The sequence below is a fragment of the Equus caballus genome, chromosome 3, assembly GCF_041296265.1.
Source record: "Equus caballus isolate H_3958 breed thoroughbred chromosome 3, TB-T2T, whole genome shotgun sequence".
NCBI lineage: Eukaryota > Metazoa > Chordata > Mammalia > Perissodactyla > Equidae > Equus > Equus caballus.
The window spans coordinates 19042133-19059712 of NC_091686.1; the positions used below are offsets into that span (position 1 = coordinate 19042133).

The 17580-nt window shown below is 40.1% G+C and overlaps 1 protein-coding gene across 5 annotated transcripts in view; it reads left to right on the top strand.

Annotated features, from left to right (window-relative positions):
* Positions 1 to 17580, top strand: part of TANGO6 (transport and golgi organization 6 homolog) — a 192486-nt gene that overhangs the window by 1516 nt on the left and 173390 nt on the right. For all 5 annotated transcript variants that reach the window (XR_011437367.1, XM_001497049.7, XM_023637189.2 and 2 more), the window contains exons 2-4: positions 9415 to 10055; positions 12056 to 12172; positions 14628 to 14769. Coding sequence is in view for 4 of the 5 variants with exons in the window: in XM_001497049.7 (XP_001497099.3) it covers positions 9415 to 10055; positions 12056 to 12172; positions 14628 to 14769 (900 nt within the window). In the remaining variant the exon portion in view is untranslated. The remainder of the gene's footprint in view (positions 1 to 9414; positions 10056 to 12055; positions 12173 to 14627; positions 14770 to 17580) is intronic.

The following is a 17580-nucleotide window of genomic DNA, read 5'->3' on the forward strand; positions in this document are numbered from 1 at the left end:
TATCACAAAGCACATATACCTCATTTATAGAAGACCCTCTCTAAATCTTGAAGAGTTATGTCGTGGAGTTACATAAATGTAGTCATTTAACAAGCATACGAATTTAAAAAGAGTAAGTAATGTGGTAAAATGATCATATTTTGCACACGTAGTCTATTCTATATTGTGTGAATCTGCCTGCTGTTTTATCATAGCTGCTGAGGAGATTAAAAAGTACCCATGCATAATGAATCTTCAGATGTCCCTGATGGACAGAGGCTATTGAGGAGACAGGATGAAAGTATTGGTTAAAATTACCTCCAGCTTAAACTTTTTTTGATCTGTCTTTAGATTGGCTCCCCTTACTGAGAGTCGACTGTGTATAGTATTTTATCCTCAGTGCTATGGGAGATACAAAAATATATAACCACTGGTGCTCTGAAGCGTCTTGTTCGTTTGGGGAGATGGTACCATACATTTAGACCAAAAGATATTCAGCATGGCAGGATAACACTCGCGATGAATGGATGGTACAGATATCAACTGGATAGAGAAGGAGTTATCCAGGGGTGGGGCTGTGGAAGGCCGCAGGAGGAAGAGGAATTGAGTCTAGGTGGAAATTAAATAGAAGGGAAGGAAGATACCAACAATCTTTCACTTTGGAGCCATCGACAGTTGTGCTGCATTAAGCATTTTCTCTTCTCCTGTCTTCCATTTCTGTTCTCAGTCACAGGGCAAATAATGATATCTCCACCTCCCTTGTTAGGAATCATGGAAGAAGAATTTGAAAGGGGTTTGTCAATTTTAGGTAACTTTTGTTTGTGAAAAATGGAGGCCATCTCAGCAATAGCTTTCCTAAAAAGTAACTTTCCATACTAAATATAGATTCACTGAACTCTGTCATTAAATTTGAATTACATCGGGGAGAAGGGGCTGCAAATTCTGATCGTTTGCAAGTAATGCGCCTGTGTCACACTTATTCTCGCGTGCCATATTGCTTTGCACTTTGAACTTAATAAAAAGTACCACTCAGATTGTGACATCTGCTTTTAAATGTCACAAAGCATAGGCACTGAAATTGGTGAATGCGAAGAACAGACAATGCTGTTCGTGAGGGCAGCATTTCCCCAAGTGTGATAGGGACGGCTGTAGGTGGTGTGTAAACATTTGAGGCTGAATAGTGTAGTGTAGTGACGAGAGAGTGGGCTCTGGAGCCAGACTGCCTGAGATGAATATTGCCCTGGGGCAAATAGCTGAACCTTAGTCTCCTCATCTGGAAATAAGAATAATAGTGTAATAATCCCTATCTCACAGAGTTGTCGTGAGGATTGAGTTAAAGACGTAAAGCACTTAGAACAATGTATTAGCTATTACTAATTTAAGTTTTAAAAAATGGTTTAATTTGAAGAAATAATTAAATGAATAAAACAAATAACACAGCTGGTACTCAGGTAAATGGCAAAAATTGTGGAAGCACTATTTGATTGAAATTTGGAAAATATTGTTTTGTTTTGTTTTTTTTGAGGAAGAGTAGCCCTGAGCTAATTACTGCCAATCCTCCTCTTTGTGCTGAGGAAGACTGGCCCTGAGCTAACATCCATGCCCATCTTCCTCTACTATATACATGGGACATCTACCACAGCATGGCTTGCCAAGTGGTGCCATGTCCACACCCGGGATTCCGAACCAGTGAACCCCGGGCCGCCGAGAAGCGGAATGTGCGAACTTAGCCGCTGAGCCACCAGGCCAGCCCCCGGAAAACACTGTTTTAAGGCAGCAGATCTCAAACTATTTGGTTTCAGCACTTTTACACTCTTAAAAATGTTTGCAGACTTAAAAGAGCTTTTATGTGGGTTATGTATATCAATATTTACTATATTAGAAATTAAGTCCTTAAGAGAAACCTTTTGAATTTATTTAAAAATAACAATAGTAAATCCATTACGTCTTAACATAGTGACATTCTTAATGAAAAATTTATTTTGCAAAATAAAGGAACAGTGGGAAGAGCGGCATTGTTTCACATTTTTGCAAATTTATTTAATTCTGGCTTATAAGAAGACCACTGAATTTTCATATTTGTGTCTCCATTCAATCTGTCATGACAGGTTGTTTAGATTGAAATAGATGAAGAAAATCTAGACTCAAGTAGATATGTAGTTGAAAAAGGGAGGAGAATTCAATCGCTTTGAGATAATTGTCTATATTCTTTTATTCTGGACTAAAACTCAACAAGAGGTAATTTCTTAAAGGTTAGTTGAACTCAATGAACTTTCATACTTGGTACACTCATAAGAGAAAGAGAGTGTAAAAGGCAAATAATGTGTTAGTATTAATGTGAACGTAGCTTTGACCTTGCAGATTCCCTGAGAGAATCTTGGGAAAATCCTTGAAACCTGAGTCCCTGTATCACACCTTGAGAACTGCTTTAAGGAAACACCTTTATTTATTTTCAAGTAGATTTTATTTTTATCACCAGTAGAGGGCAGAGAAGTCTGCTTTATTAAGGGGCTCTTGAAAAATTTAGCTAATAGTTTTTGTTTTAAATCTCATTCTTTGTGTCCCATGTTTGGTTTCAAAGATCTTAGGAAGTCACAGAAAGTCACTTAAGAGGTTGTTTAGGGATCTCAGTGGTTAGTGGCAACAGGCTATAAGAGCACTCATTCCCTTTTTAGGTATATAGTAGCCAAAGGAACCAGATATTCATGCCAGTGGGTCAGAACACTTGCCCTGGACAGTCCTAGAGAAGTACTGGAAAATTCTTACTCTTCTGATTCTCATTATTTTTACAGAACAATATTATTATTCCTTTTTATTTTACTAGAAGTAATGTTCCTTATAGTAAAGCTTTAAAAAATATGGAGAAACTAAAAGAAGAAAACTAAAATAATCTTAATCTCACTATCCAGAGATTACATTTTGGGAAATATTATTTTTCTTCTTGACAAAAATGGTCTCATATACTACCTACTGTTTTATAACCTTAAAATAACATTTTTAGTACAGAAACAATACATATTCACTGTAGGAAAAAAATTTAAATATAGTTAAGCAAAAAAGAAAAATCACTCAAAACCCCACCACCCGGAGACTGTCACTGTTAATACTTTGAAGTGTCACTTTCAGACCCTTTTCTGTGTGTGTGTGTGTATATACACATATACATGCATATATTTTAATACAGTTGGGTTCATATTGTTCCTTTATTGACAGATTTTCAGAATAATAACTTGGTGTTTTAGCAATTTCCAAAGGTAGCCAATTTAGTGATTTCTTTTTGTTTTATTATGAACTAAGATTTTTTTTTTGTATATGTGACAGATTTCAATTATTGTACTCATTCCTTTCTTTTTAAGATTTTATTTTTCCTTTTTCTCCCCAGAGCCACCTGGTACATAGTTGTATATTTTTAGTTATAGATCCTTCTAGTTGTGGCATGTGGGACGCCGCCTCAGCATGAGTTGATGAGCGGTGCCATGTCTGCGCCTAGGATCTGAACCAGTGAAACCCTGGACTGCCAAAGCAGAGTATGAGAACTCAACCACTCGGCCACAGGGCCGGCCCCCTGTACTCATTATTCTTTTTTTTTTTTTTTTTTTGAGATTTAATTTTTCCATTTTCTCCCCAAAGCCCCTGGTACGTAGTTGTATATTTTAGTTGTGGGTCCTTCTAGTTGTGGCATGTGGGATGCTGCCTCAGCATGGCCTGATGAGTGGTGCCATGTCTGCACCCAGGATCCGAACCGGTGAAACCCTGGGCCGCCAAAGCGGAGCGTGTGAACTTAACCACTCGGCCACAGGGCCAGCCCCTGTATTCATTATTCTTGATACTCAAGTTGTCCCATTTGTGGCCTTGGGAGCCACTTCATGCTGGCTCTTGGACCCTTTGATGTGACACTAATAGTCTTTGATAACTTCCTTGCTTTCAGGCACGACATGATGTCTCAGGCTCCTCCTACACATTTCTTGCCACGTTGTTGAAAACAACTCTCTTTGAGGAAAAGTGGTATTTAGAGGCCACAATATGGACACTGAGGATATTAATTGCTGCTGAGGTGTTATTGCTTCCACACTTTCAATGATTAGAGCTAGGACATTTGTGGATTTTCAAAAAACAAAGAGTGAATCCAGAGTTCTTACTGATGTTCCCAGTTAACATGAAATATTATGGAGTTCAAATTTTTCCTAACATTTTATTATGAAAATTTTCAAGCTTATGGAAAAGTTGAAGGAGTTTTACGGTGAAAACCAATATACCATGACCTAGATTCTTTATCACATATTTGTCCACCTGGCAGTTCTTCTATACTAACTTTGTATTTCTTTTATCTGAAAATCTTGGTTCCTAATGTAATTATGTACTTATTTCATATATATACACATACACGCATACATATAAATATATAAATACACATTCATACATACTCATACATGAATATAATATTTTTAAATAACAAATCCTACGTCACCACCATCAACAAACCTACTGTTTAAGGGATTTTTGTTTGTTTTTTTTGTCCTCAGGACGTGCAGTCGAAGTTCTATATTTCAAGTCACTTGAAATAATTATCTGTGTGGTTATGCTGCTAACTTTATATAGAGCAGGAGACTGCAAGCTTTTTCTGTGAAAGGGCTGATGGTAAATATTTTGGGGTCTGTGACCCACAGTCTCTGTCGCAACTACTGGCATCTGCCATTGTAGCTGGAAAGCAGCCATAGATAATATGGAGATAAGTAGACATGACTGTGTTCCAATGAAACTTTATTTATGGAAATAAGCAGTGGGCCAGATTTGACCTGCAGAATTTAGTTTTGCCACCTTGGACACAGAGTATAGAATTATTAGGTTCATTTGTTTGTTTTTGATTTTTAGGAATTATTTTGACTTTTCTTTTTTTTTTTTAAAGATTTTATTTTTTCCTTTTTCTCCCCAAAGCCCCCCAGTACATAGTTGTATATTCTTCATTGTGGGTCCTTCTAGTTGTGGCATGTGGGACGCTGCCTCAGCGTGGTTTGATGAGCAGTGCCATGTCCGTGCCCAGGATTCGAACCAACGAAACACTGGGCCACCTGCAGCAGAGTGCACGAACTTAACCACTCAACCACGGGGCCAGACCCTACACCTTTTTAAATTTAATATGTCTTAGAGATCACTACTTAGTGGTACATAGAAATCTTCCTCTTTCCCTTTTACAAGTATTTCATTATATGGGTATACCATTGTTTATTCAATCAGTTCTCTTATAAATGGAATTTGGGTTATTTCAAGTCCTTCGTTAATATAAGAAGCACCACAGTGAATAGTCTTATGTGTATGGCGCTTTGCTTTTTTGCCTGTGTATCTATCTATAGGATAGATCCCTAAAAGATTTCTGGGGCAAAGGTTAAATGCCTATGTAATTTTGCTAGATATTCCCAAATTTCTCTCCTTAGGGAACTATCATTTTAGTTCTTACCAGCAATGTATGAGAGTGTGTGTTTCCCCAAAACCTTGCCATATAATGTGTTATAAAACTTTGGGGTTTTACCCAGTTGATAGATGGGAAGTGCTATTTCAGTATAGTTTAATTTACTTTTATCTTATGAGAAGGGTTGATCATATTTTTAGGTTTAAACATCATTTACATTTCTTTTTCTGTACACTGTTCATGTCTTTGCTCATATAGTGTTTCATACTCTTTGTTCACTGTAGAATATATTTAATGAATATGTAATTAAATAATATTCAACATAATTTAATGGCTGCAAGTATTCCATTATTCATTCATTCAACAACTACTTATTTTGAACAGCTATTACATGTCAGACAGGTCTTGTTCCAGGCAAAGGGAATATACAGTAGTGAACAAAACAGAGCAACATCTTTGTCCTCAAGGAGGTTTTAGTTTATGGTTTTTTTTTTTTGAGGAAGGTTAGCCCTGAGCTAACATCTGTCGCCAATCCTCTTCTTTTTGCTGAGGAAAACTGGCCCTGAGCTAACATCCGTGCCCATCTTCCTCTACTTTATATGTGGGACACCTGCCACAGCATGGCTTGACAAGCGGTGGGTAGGTCTGCACCCGGGATCCGAACCTGTGAACCCTGGGCCGCCAAGGTGGAACATGCAGACTTAACCCCTCCGCCATTGGGCTGGCCTGGAGCTTTTGGTCTAGTTGGTGGAGAGACAATAAATAATAAACAAAATAAATATTATACATACATATAGTATGTTAGATACAGGTAGACCATAATTTACTCAACCAATCCCCTGTTATTGGACATGGAGTTTTAAATTTACACTATTATAAATAATGCACTGTTGAATATCCTTTAAGTTATCATCAATTATATTTTGATCCTTTCTAATTTGTTTCTTAGAAAATGTATTAACTTTAGTTTTGAAGTCTGTTGCTGCTTGTATTCATTTATATTTTCAACATTTTATTATGGTTTTATAACCATAACCTTTCTTTTTGCATTATATTTTTAGTAGTCATCCTGGAATTACAATATGCATCCTTAATTTTTCACGATCTTTAGGATGAATATTGTACTACCTCACATAACGTGGAAGAACTTTGCAACTGTAAGGGTCCTTTTACAGCCCCCCCCCCCCCCCCCCCCCCCCCCCCGCTTAGACCTTATGCTGTAGTTTTCATATTTACTTTATCTATAAAAGTTATAAATCTCATAATACAATTTTATAAATTTCGCTTTAGCCACTTATATGTATTTAAGGAAATTAAGAGGAAAAAATTAGTCTTTTATATTTACCCATGTATTTTACCATTTCCAGTGCTCTTCATTCCTGAAGATCCAAGTTTCCATCTGGTATTATTTTCCTTCAGCTTGAAGAACTTCCTTTAGCATTTCTTAGTAGTGCAGATCTGCTGGCAGTCAATTGTTTTAGTTTTCATCGATCTGAAAATGTCTTCATTTTACTTTCATTTTTGAAGATTATTTTTACTGGATATAGAATTCTGAGGTGGCAGTTTTTTGATGTTTTTTTCTGGTTACCACTTTAAAGAAGTTTTTCTACTGTCTTTTGGGATTCATTATTTGTGATGATAAGTTCGCAGTCATTCATAGCATCGGTCCCCTGTATGTAAACTGTCATATTTTTCTGGCTGCTTTCAAGATTTTCCCTTTATCTCTGGTGTTTAGCTGTTGACGAATGCCAGTCATTTCCCAGTTTTTGCTCACTTTTATCACCTTCAGATGTCTTCAGGTAGTTGCTTTTTACATTTTGTCCAGAGTTGATAGTTTTTATCTGTGGGAAGGTTTTTCTTATAGGAGTTGTTTCTTGTTGTTTTTTTTTTTGAGGAAGATTAGCCCTGAGCTAACTGCTGCCAATCCTCCTCTTTTTGCTGAGGAAGACTGGCCCTGAGCTAACATCCATGCCCATCTTCCTCTACTTTATATGTAGGATGCCTGCCACAGCATGGTCTGCCAAGTGTTGCGTAGGTCTGCACCCAGGATCTGAACTGGTGAACCCTGGGCCGCCAAAGCGGAACGTGTGCACTTAACTGCTGCGCCACAGGGCTGGCCCCTCTTCTAGGAGTTTTAAGGAGATCTTTATTAATTCATTCTTTTACACAATCAACTAACAAAAACTCATTTGGTGTTTACTTTGTATACTTTGCAAAGCATTACAAGAGAGACATGGTGCCAATCTTCATTAAGTTTAAACTCTAGGGGAGAAGAAAGAAAATAAACACAAATAAAATAATTATTGATTGTGCTAAGTATTATGAAGAAGAGATACTAGATGCTATCACAGAGTTACTAGTGTGGGGGATGGCTTTTAGATTTGTCAAGAAGGGCCACTCTGAGCAGATAATACATAAATTGAGACTTCGAGGCACTTATGACTCAGCATTTCCACTCTTAGCCATGTATATATCAGGAATGTGTGTGCACACTTTCACCAAAAGAAATCTATTTGAAGACTTGAGAGGGTCTCCTTTTCTGGTGTGCGTAATGTAGATTTTTGGGAGAGGAGGAGTGTAACCAGGGAAAACAGTTAAGAGGCTGTTGTCATAGTTCAGTTTAAAGATGATCATGACTTGGACAAAGATTGCAGTGGGTAGATGGCGAAAAATGGATGAATTTGAGAACCATTTTGTAAGCAGCACAGACAAGGCTTGGTGATGGATTAGATAGGGAGATAAGGAAAAGAATTAGTTACCAGTTAGTGACCAGGTTGGATTGCAGCAGGGGGCAGGAGGTATTGGTGAGAATCAAGAATTCCATTATGAATATGTTGAATTTGAGATGCCTCAGAAGCATCCAAGTGGAGATTTCATGTAGCAGTTGGAAGTGTGTCTCTGAAACTTAGAGGGTAGACATGGGCTGGAGATATAAATTTGGGAGTTGTTAGCTTCTAGGTGGTTTTTAAAGACCTGGGCTAGGATAAGATTATCAAGGAAGAGAATGCAGAGTTCAGGACAAGCCCTAGAGCGTTTCGATATCTGGTAGAGGAAAAGGAGCCAGCAGAGGAGACCTTGAAGAGATGGCCTTTGAGGTAGGAGGAAGACCAGGAAAGAGTGGTGTCCCAGAAGCCAAGAGAGGAGAGTGTTTCAAGGAAGGAGTCCTCATTGATGTCAACTGCTGAGAGTGTATAAGAGCTCCTTCATGGGGCCAGCCCGGTGGCGCAGCAGTTAATTTCGCACATTCCGCTTTGGCCGCCTGGGGTTCGCCGGTTCAGATCCCGGGTGCAGACATGGCACCACTTGGCAAGCCATGCTGTGGCAGGCGTCCTACATATAAAGTGGAGGAAGATGGGCATGGATGTTAGCTCGGGGCCAGTCTTCCTCAGCAAAAAGAGGAGGATTGGCATCAGATGTTAGCTCAGGTCTAATCTTCCTCAAAAAAAAAAAAAGAGCTCCTTCACCAGTAGAGGGCAGTAAAGACCATTTTAGGAAAATTTGGGGAAAAATTGAGAATAGATATTTTGGAGGGATGTGATTAAATTAATCCCTTTGAACCCTATAGCTATATTTTGTGATTTGCCTCACTAGAATGTAAATCCCACGAGGGAAGGACTTGGTTACTTTGTTTTGTTCAGTGCTTTATCCCTGGCACCTAGAACAGTTTGACTGAAAGAATCTTCTGTGGTAAATGTTCAACTTTTAAAATTTCTGTTCTGGCTACAGTTTAAGCCCAGTAAGATGACTAAGACATGGCCTCTGCCCTCAGAACATAAGGGGAATAGAACAAATTAGATGAAGTATAACGTGTTAGGTACACTATTCTAACTATATCCAAAGTGCTGTGGGAAGGCAGGAAGTGTGGTCTTGAATTCTGCCTAGGCTGGGGTGGCATAATTGGGGAGGATTTCCAGAGGCAAGGACATCTGAGCCAGGCCTCAGGGGATGAACTGGAGTGGGCAAGGCATTCCACACAGAGGGAAGTATGATTTGATTTCCATGTATATAATCTCTATTTCCTTCCAAAGGATCAGGCTCAAGTTCACTGCAGATCACAAAACATGACGTCTTGTTGGCTACTTTAAAATCTAACCTGTCTGCTGTGGAGGACAAATTGCTGAAGGATCCTCACTGGAAGACATTGAAACTCCTGAGGGATGAAATTGCTAATAAGGCAGAATGGCCACAAAACTCTGTGGATGTCACCTGGAGTTTTACCTCTCAAATCTTGCTGTGGCTGTTGTGCTTGAAGGAAACCATGATCCACCTTGCGGCTGATTTCAATCCGGGCAAATCCAACCCTAGGACTCCAGAAGCTGCTCCTGCACTGAGTCCGGATACACTTAGTATCTCACAGCAGAAGACTGTGCAGTCAGTCTTGCAGTTTGTAGTCACCTTGGGTGTCTGCCCTTATCTCATGCCTGGTGTTGGAGTCCCTTTGAGATATAGGACTGAATTTGGGGCCGTTGTTCAAGACGTGGTGTGTCTTGATGCTGCCCCGGATGCAACCCGGAGACTGTACACCAGCTGCAGGGTCCTCCTAAATGTTGCTCAGCACGCATCTCTGGGAAGCTTGATTTTCTGCCGCCATTTTGGGGATATTGCGGCAGGCTTGTGCCAACTGGGATTCTGCCCGACCAAGAGAAAACCACTAAAACCTGAGGAAGAGGTAAACATACACTGAGGGAGAGAGAGAATATATTTGTATATATTTGTGTGTGGTTGTTGTAAAAGACAACTAACTCTGAGTTCTTTGGAAAAGGGCTGATGGAAAGATCTAGAATTCCTATTGAATACCAAAGCATATCCAGTGGATAAATGAATCTTTTTAGGGGGTTGGAGCTTTCATTTATTAGATGCTAGTCCTTTGCACACCTGGAAAGTCCATTTCACCTGTCCCTTCTTGTCATTTTGTGAAACAGCTATTGCAGGCTATTTCTTTGAGCCTCTGTTTCCTCTTTTTTAAAATTTGTATAATAATACCTGCCTTGGAAGGTGGTTGTGAGGATAAGGGATAATGTATTAAAGTGCCTATCTCAATCCCCAGTAGTGCTCATCCAAAAGTAATTACTACTAATGTTAGTATTGAAGTAGTCATCCCTCCTTCATTAAGTTCTTGGGAGGATTAAATGAGATAAGTCAGTAAGGCACCTGGTGCAGGGCGTGATTCAGTCACTGTTCGTTGTTATTAGTAGGTTAGGGGTATGTGCCTGAGTTTTGCTGACGCTCAAGCAGTAAGGATTTGAGTACCTGGACTATAAAGGTGCCGTGGAGGTTACAGAAGCATAAGGCATAGTCCTTTTCTCAAACAGCTCACACATTAATTGGGAGACAAGATTCACAAGTATGACATAGCAGGGACCACTACTCCCCCACAAGAGGACCACCAGCATCAGCATAGGAGCCTCACCACAGGAAGCTGTTAAGATATAAACATATCAAGGGTCCGTGCAGCTCATATGCAGGGTAATTCCTTAGCCATTGCAGCCAGACTTCATAATGCCCACCTGCCTCATTTCTCTGTCACCTGCTGTGTCACCTTCCAACTTGTTCCTTTTCTGTTGGTTCGTCTTTTCTAATCTCTCTCTTACCTGTGTTCACAAACATTTGCTTAAAAGACACTATCTGAGCAGTGACACGAAATTATGAGCTCCCCTGGTGCATTTGTGTCATGTGGAGCAGAGCACTGTGCTCTGTATGACAGAGTGTGAATCTTGACAGTTCTGTCAGTATCTGCTGCCTGCACTTCCTGAGATGGGGGGTTGGGGGTCTGAATTGACAGGTCTTATTACTATTACTGGGTTTAAGCAGTTCCCCAGGGGTCTCAGGTAGGAGAGAGAAAAGAAAAGGGAAACACACAGAAAGGACGAGGTGGGAAGGCAGGTGAAGAAGTTGACAGAAGGGGAAACACAAAGAGTGTACATTTTGAAGCTGGACAGTTTCCAGCAATAGCTGCTGCTCTAGACAGCACTTGTACCTCAGTTTGCTAAGCGGTAATGGACAGGATCTTGACTGCTCTACTGAGTTACCACAGGGGGACAGTACTTTGAGGCTTAAGAGTGCCCAGTAAATAGCACCCCTCTTTGCTCCCCGAGTTCTGAATGAATTAAAAGACAGTGAACAGAGTAAGAGAGATGAAAAGTCAAAATATCATTTCTGTTGCTCATAAATGCAAAGTTGGAGGATATAGCTTAAAGATGGAGATGAATGGGCTTCCTAAAAGTATATTCTAGAATTAGACATACTTACTACTCACCCAGTTTTAAGTAGTGCTGGAAAACTACAGTGGCTTCTGCCCCATGGCAGGGGATATACCTCTGTAAAATCTACAGCAAGGAAGAGCAGAAACAAATGTGCACTTGCTCCCAAGACATAGAAGAGGAACGAGCTGAGCTGTGCCTGCCAAAATTCGCCAATAAGTAAGTCTATTCCAAACGCAGCAGTGAGATGAGTCAATAAGATGATCTGCCTAGAAGTGAGTGAGGGGATGGAAAGAGGACCAGGAGTGTTTCAGTATTATAGCTTCCTCCATGTGGAAGGGAATCAAGAGGGAAAAGAAGCCTTCCTTCCTCTCCCCCTACAAGTGTCTTTGTACAGTATTGTGAAACATTACCATCTATTGCCTGCCTGGTTTATGTTCTGCTAAAGCCAGGTACATGTTTCTTTTAGGTGTTAACCGAAGAGGAAAGAGCCCTGTCCAGGGAGGCCTTGAGAGACATCTTGAATCAAATATATCAACCGTTAGCAGTCCGAGAATTACTTACCCTCCAGGGAGGACCACCTCAGGTATTCCAGGCCTGGGGACTCTTGTGGGTGAATCATTAATGATGACGTGTGGTGTGCTGTCTTCTCCTGGGAAATTTGATAATCTAGTTGAATCTTATTTCATCGTTTAGATCATTAAATAGTATTTTTAAAGCTAGCAGAGTAACCAAGTTACTCTGACCCTTAGGATAATTTTTTTTTTAATTCTACCTCCTTTTTTTTTTCTTTTTTTGCAGGGAAGGATTTGCCCTGAGCTAACATCTGTTGCCAATCTCTTTTTTCCCCTCCCCAAAGCCCCAGTATATGGTTGTATATCCTGGTTGTGAGTGGTTCTAGTTCTTCTATGTGAGCTGCTACTACAGCATGGCAAATGACAGATGCGTAGTGTGGTTCCGAGACTGGCAAGTGAACCTGGGCTGTCAAAGTGGTGAGCACCAAACTTTAATCACTAGGCCATCAGGGCTGGCTCAGGATGATTTTAAAAGATTTTTCTTTGGTGGACCAGCCTGGTGGTATAGTGGTTCAGTTTGTGCGCTCTGCTTCCGTGGTCAGGGCTTTGCAGGTTTGGATCCTGGGCATGGACCTAGCACCACTCGTCAAGCCATGCTGTGGCAGCATCCCACATAAAATAGAGGAAGATTGGCACAGATGCTAGCTCAGCGACAGTCTTCCTCAAGCAAAAAGAGGAAGATTAGCAACAGATGTTAGCTCAGGGCCAATCTTCCTCACAAAAAAAAGATTTTTCTTTTAATGGAATGGTGGACACTTTTCCCAAGGATATGGCAGTTTTATTTAAAATATATTTTATTTATTCTGAAACTGGATCTTTTTTTTTCTTTAACTAAAATTTGGCTGTTTGACAATACATTCTTTTGTCAAAAATATTTGGACATCTTTTTCTTTGAATGGAGTATCTGAAGTCAAGAAATTAAGATTAGAACTATTATTGAGACTATTCTTATCTGCTTTGTTTGAAAAACATGATAGTATATATTCTAGTAGGCATAAGATAGTTTCTTTTTTTCCTTAAAAATAATTATCTTATCTGAAATGATTTGATGCTGTAGATGGAATTATCTATTTGTTTTTAGTACCTAAATTTTAGTTAGGAATCCAGGTGAGTAAAGTGCGAGGGGTCAAAGGAATTGGCTGTAGGTCAGGAACAAGGACCAGCTGAAGCTGGCTACAAAGATACCTCCTCGTTGAAGTCATGTTCATCTCATGCTCAGAATATTACTGTAGTTCCCATTGGGCCCCTCTGGCGTCACACTCCACTTCTCTAATGAGTCCACAGTTTGCCAGATTAAACCAAATGCATTATAATCATGAGAACGTGGTAAAAAGCAGAGGCTCTGGCATTAGGCGTACTGGCATTTAACCCCCGCGTGCAGTTGTATGAATTAGTAAACCTTTCCATCCTCAGTTTCCTTACCCATAAAATAGGAATAGTAACAGTGTCTTCCTTGTAATTCCCTTTTGAGGTTATGTGGGAGGTACGTAGCACAGTGCTTGGCACACCATAACCCCCTCAATAAATGGTAATTATTAATCCTCCTTAAATAAAAGAGAGAGGATGGGCCAGTTAGGATAAAACGTTTCTGTCACTAATTTTTATGCTCACATATTTAAATACAATGATTGACAGCAACATAGTTCACATTCTAGGCCCAAAATAAGGGACACCAAGTCTGTGTTGTTAATGATGGCTCCACAGAGCTCTCAAAAAGGAGCCCTTTAGGAACCCAACCCTTCTTGAAACTGCCGTGTCCCAAAGAATGAGAGTAGCTAAGACCTTGGAGGCAGGGCTGGAGTGCCCCCTCACTGTTGTGAGCTGTCCTCCTAGAGGTGAGTAATGTTCATAGATTCTTCTTTAGAAGCGAGATTTGATTGGAAGGACTGCATTCAGAGATCGGTTTTATTAACTTTGTGTTCTCCTAATCTATATCTTGTTCACTGAAGTGTTGGTCTATTTCTGAGTTTGAAATTTCACTTGAAGTTTTACTGTATTTCTATTTTCTTTTTCTTTATTTTTTTTGAGGAAGATTAACCCTCAGCTAACATCTGCTGCCAATCCTCCTCTTCTTGCTGAGGAAGGTGGGCCCTGAGCTAACATCCATGCCCATCTTACTCTACCTTACATGTGGGACGCCTACAACAACATGGCCTGCCAAGCGGTGCCATGTCCACACCTGGGATCCAAACCGGTGAACCCCGGGCTGCCGGAGCAGAATGTGCACACCAAGCCGCTGCGCCACTGGGCCGGCCCCACTATTTTCTCTTATAAGTGATGTTGAAGAAGGTTTTGTAAAGGAGAGGGTCTTTTTTTTTTTTTTGAAAAAATGTTCTTCTAAAGTCTGTGTAGCATACTGTTAGTTGTTAATATGACTCACTGTATATATATATATTTTTTAATAATTTCTACATATCCTATCTATTTCACTGCCATTCAATTCAGACCTTTCCCTTTATTTTTTAGGCCTGCACAGATGTGAAGACACAAGTTAGGTCTCGGGCCCCAGCTTGGCTTCGGCGTCTGTGTGGGCAGCTGCTCTCCGAAAGGTTGATGAGACCCAGTGGTGTTCAGGCAGTAGTCCGGGGCATTTTGGAAGGAGCAGGTGGTAAGAAACTGTTTCTGTTACTTTGGTGTCCATTTCCCTTCGAGTCAGAGTGAATTGTTGATCTTTAGCATTTGCCTTTAAAACCTGAGACTAAAGTGTGCCTTTGTGGAGACTGAGGAGGCTAGACTGCGAGGTTAAACCTTGCTGAGAGTCTTTTCCAGAGAAACTCATTTTCTTACCATTTTTCTAAAACAATTGTGATACACCACTGACGTTGTTGAATAATATTGTCAGCTATTTCAGATAATTTATAATATCATAGGAAAACGTTGCACAGAAAGTTTAGGTAAAATCCTAAAGAAAATGTGAAATTGTGTGTGGAAAAGAGCTTTGTACCAGGGTGTTAAGAGTACTTCACCTCAGGACTTAAAATACAAGATAGTTCCTTTGACGCTGCAGATACCTTAGAGATGCAGACTTTGCAGTGAAGTTTTAGATTCAGTCCCCCAATTACTTTCTCTAAGTCCTCATTAATAGAAAAAAGTTAATTATCATGCTAAGTGTAGTAGTAGTTTTTAATTTATATTTTTTGATTTTTAAAACAAAATTATACATGCACGTAGTTTAAAGAGTCAAATAGGTCTATAAGACTCGTAGAGAAAACCAGCAGTCCTTTCACCATTCCACTCCATTTCCCATCTCTAGAAGCAACCATTTGGAACTTGTTAGTGGGTTTCTTCTAGTATTTACCTCTGTATTTCTACCACAAGGCACATACAGCACCTTCTTAATTTTTCAGTTTGAGAGTCGTCTACTAACTGCTCAGCACGTGTGGAAGAGGATGTTGCTCTCTTTCAAAACCCTGGCGTCACTCCCCCACGTATACTTCCCATCTCCTTAATAGTCATAGCTTAATTTTGGTTAGCTCCATGTTCAGTGTTTATGTTCTTCTAATTCTGTAATTATTATTTACAGTTGAGCTGTGTAGTATACTATGACTACTTTTATAACTTTTGTACTTCTTGGAGTTAATAGCTATCTTTTTTATTTGTCTGCTTAGTTTTTATGTCCTTATCACTAATCTATTCTCAAATTCTCCCCCAGTTGTTTAAGTCTGCTTTTAATACATTAAGATACACCAGACAATCTATCCGTTTTGTCTTCTTGGAGACACCCGTCTCTGAGTCTTCTCTAAGCTGGACTAGTTACCTCCCACAGGGCTCTCATCCAGGCTCTCCCTTCCCCTTTATCCCATGAGTGCTCTGCCTCTCTTTTGTGTTCAGTCCCTTATTTCCTGTATCGCATGAACATTAGTTTCCTATTGCTGCTGTAACAAATTACCACAAACTTAGTGGCTTTTTGATGAAGTTGACATTTAAACTGAGCCCTGAAGGCTGGGTAGGAATTTACTAGTTGAAGAATGAGAGAAGACTATTGTAGGCAAAGAGAATAGCACGTATGATGGAACTGGCGTAGAAAAGAGCATAGTGTTTTTGAGGAAATTTTGGTACGGTAGAGCCGTGAGGGCAGAGAGTGGTGTGAAATGAGGGTGGCAGGGTCGGGAGAGGCCACGTCACGGAGGCCTGGAGGCCTAGTTCAGGATTTTGAACTTTATTCTGAGGGCAATGAGAAACCATTGGAAGGTTTTAAGGAGAGAGGCATGATCAAATCTACATTTTGGAAATATCTGTCTGGATGTATTGTGAAGAATGGGCAGTCAACTGAGAGGCCACGGTGGCTTGGATCAATGCTGTGGCAGTGGAAATAGAAATGAACGAATGTGAGAGGTATTTAAGGGATGGAGTTGCCAGAACTTAATGAAGGGCTGGACATGTGAAGAGAGAGGAGAGAGAGAGAAGAATCAATCTTGACTTTCCATTTCTGGTGTGGTAAATGTACATTGGCCCTGTCAGATGAAGGTGAGGTCAATGTGGCTCGCAGACATTGATAAATATGGTCTAAAGTCGCTGTAATATTGCCTCCCCAGTTGTGCCTGCAGTGGCTTTTAGGGCCAATGAAATGAAAAATTATCAGTTACTTATGAGACGTTGTCACATACAAATAAGTCGTTGCATCTTCTTTTTCCAAAGAAGAGTTAGACTTCACCCAAGGGCATGCAAATTAGAGAGCTGCTGTAAGAAACTTAGAACCCTATTTTTTTTAAATTTTTTTTTGAGGAAGATTGGCCCTGAGCTAACATCTGCCACCAATCCTCCTGTTTTATTATGCTGAGGAAGACTGGCCCTGATCTAACATCCATGCCCATCTTCTGCTACTTTATATGTGGGACGCCTTCCACAGCATGGCTTGCCAAGCGGTGCCACGTCCATACCAAGGATCCGAACCGGCGAACGCCGGACCGCCGAAGGAGAATGTGTGCACTTAACCACTGCGCCACCAGGCCGGCCCCAATAATAGCGGTTTTAATGTCCTTGTCTCCTAAGTCTGTCATCTCTGTTTTTATGAGTCTGTTTCTGTTGATTTTTCCTCCTGATTATGGGTCGTATTTTCTTGCTTCTTTGCTTGCCTGGTAATTCTTTTTATTGAGATGTTATTTACATACCATAAAATTCATTCTTTTAAAGAGTACCATTTAGTGGTTTTTAGTATATTCACAAAGTTGTGCAACCCTCACCAGTATCTAATTCCAAAACATTTTCATCATCTCCTCCCAAAAAACCTCATACCCATTAGCAATGACTCCCCCTTCTCCCCTCCTCCAACCCCTTGTAAGTACTCATCTACTTTCTGTGTCAATGGATTTGCCTATTCTGGATATTTCATCCAAATGGAGTCATACGATATGTGGTCTTTAGTGTTTAGCTTCTTTCACTTAGCATGTTTTTTAGGTTTATCCATGTTGTGGCATGA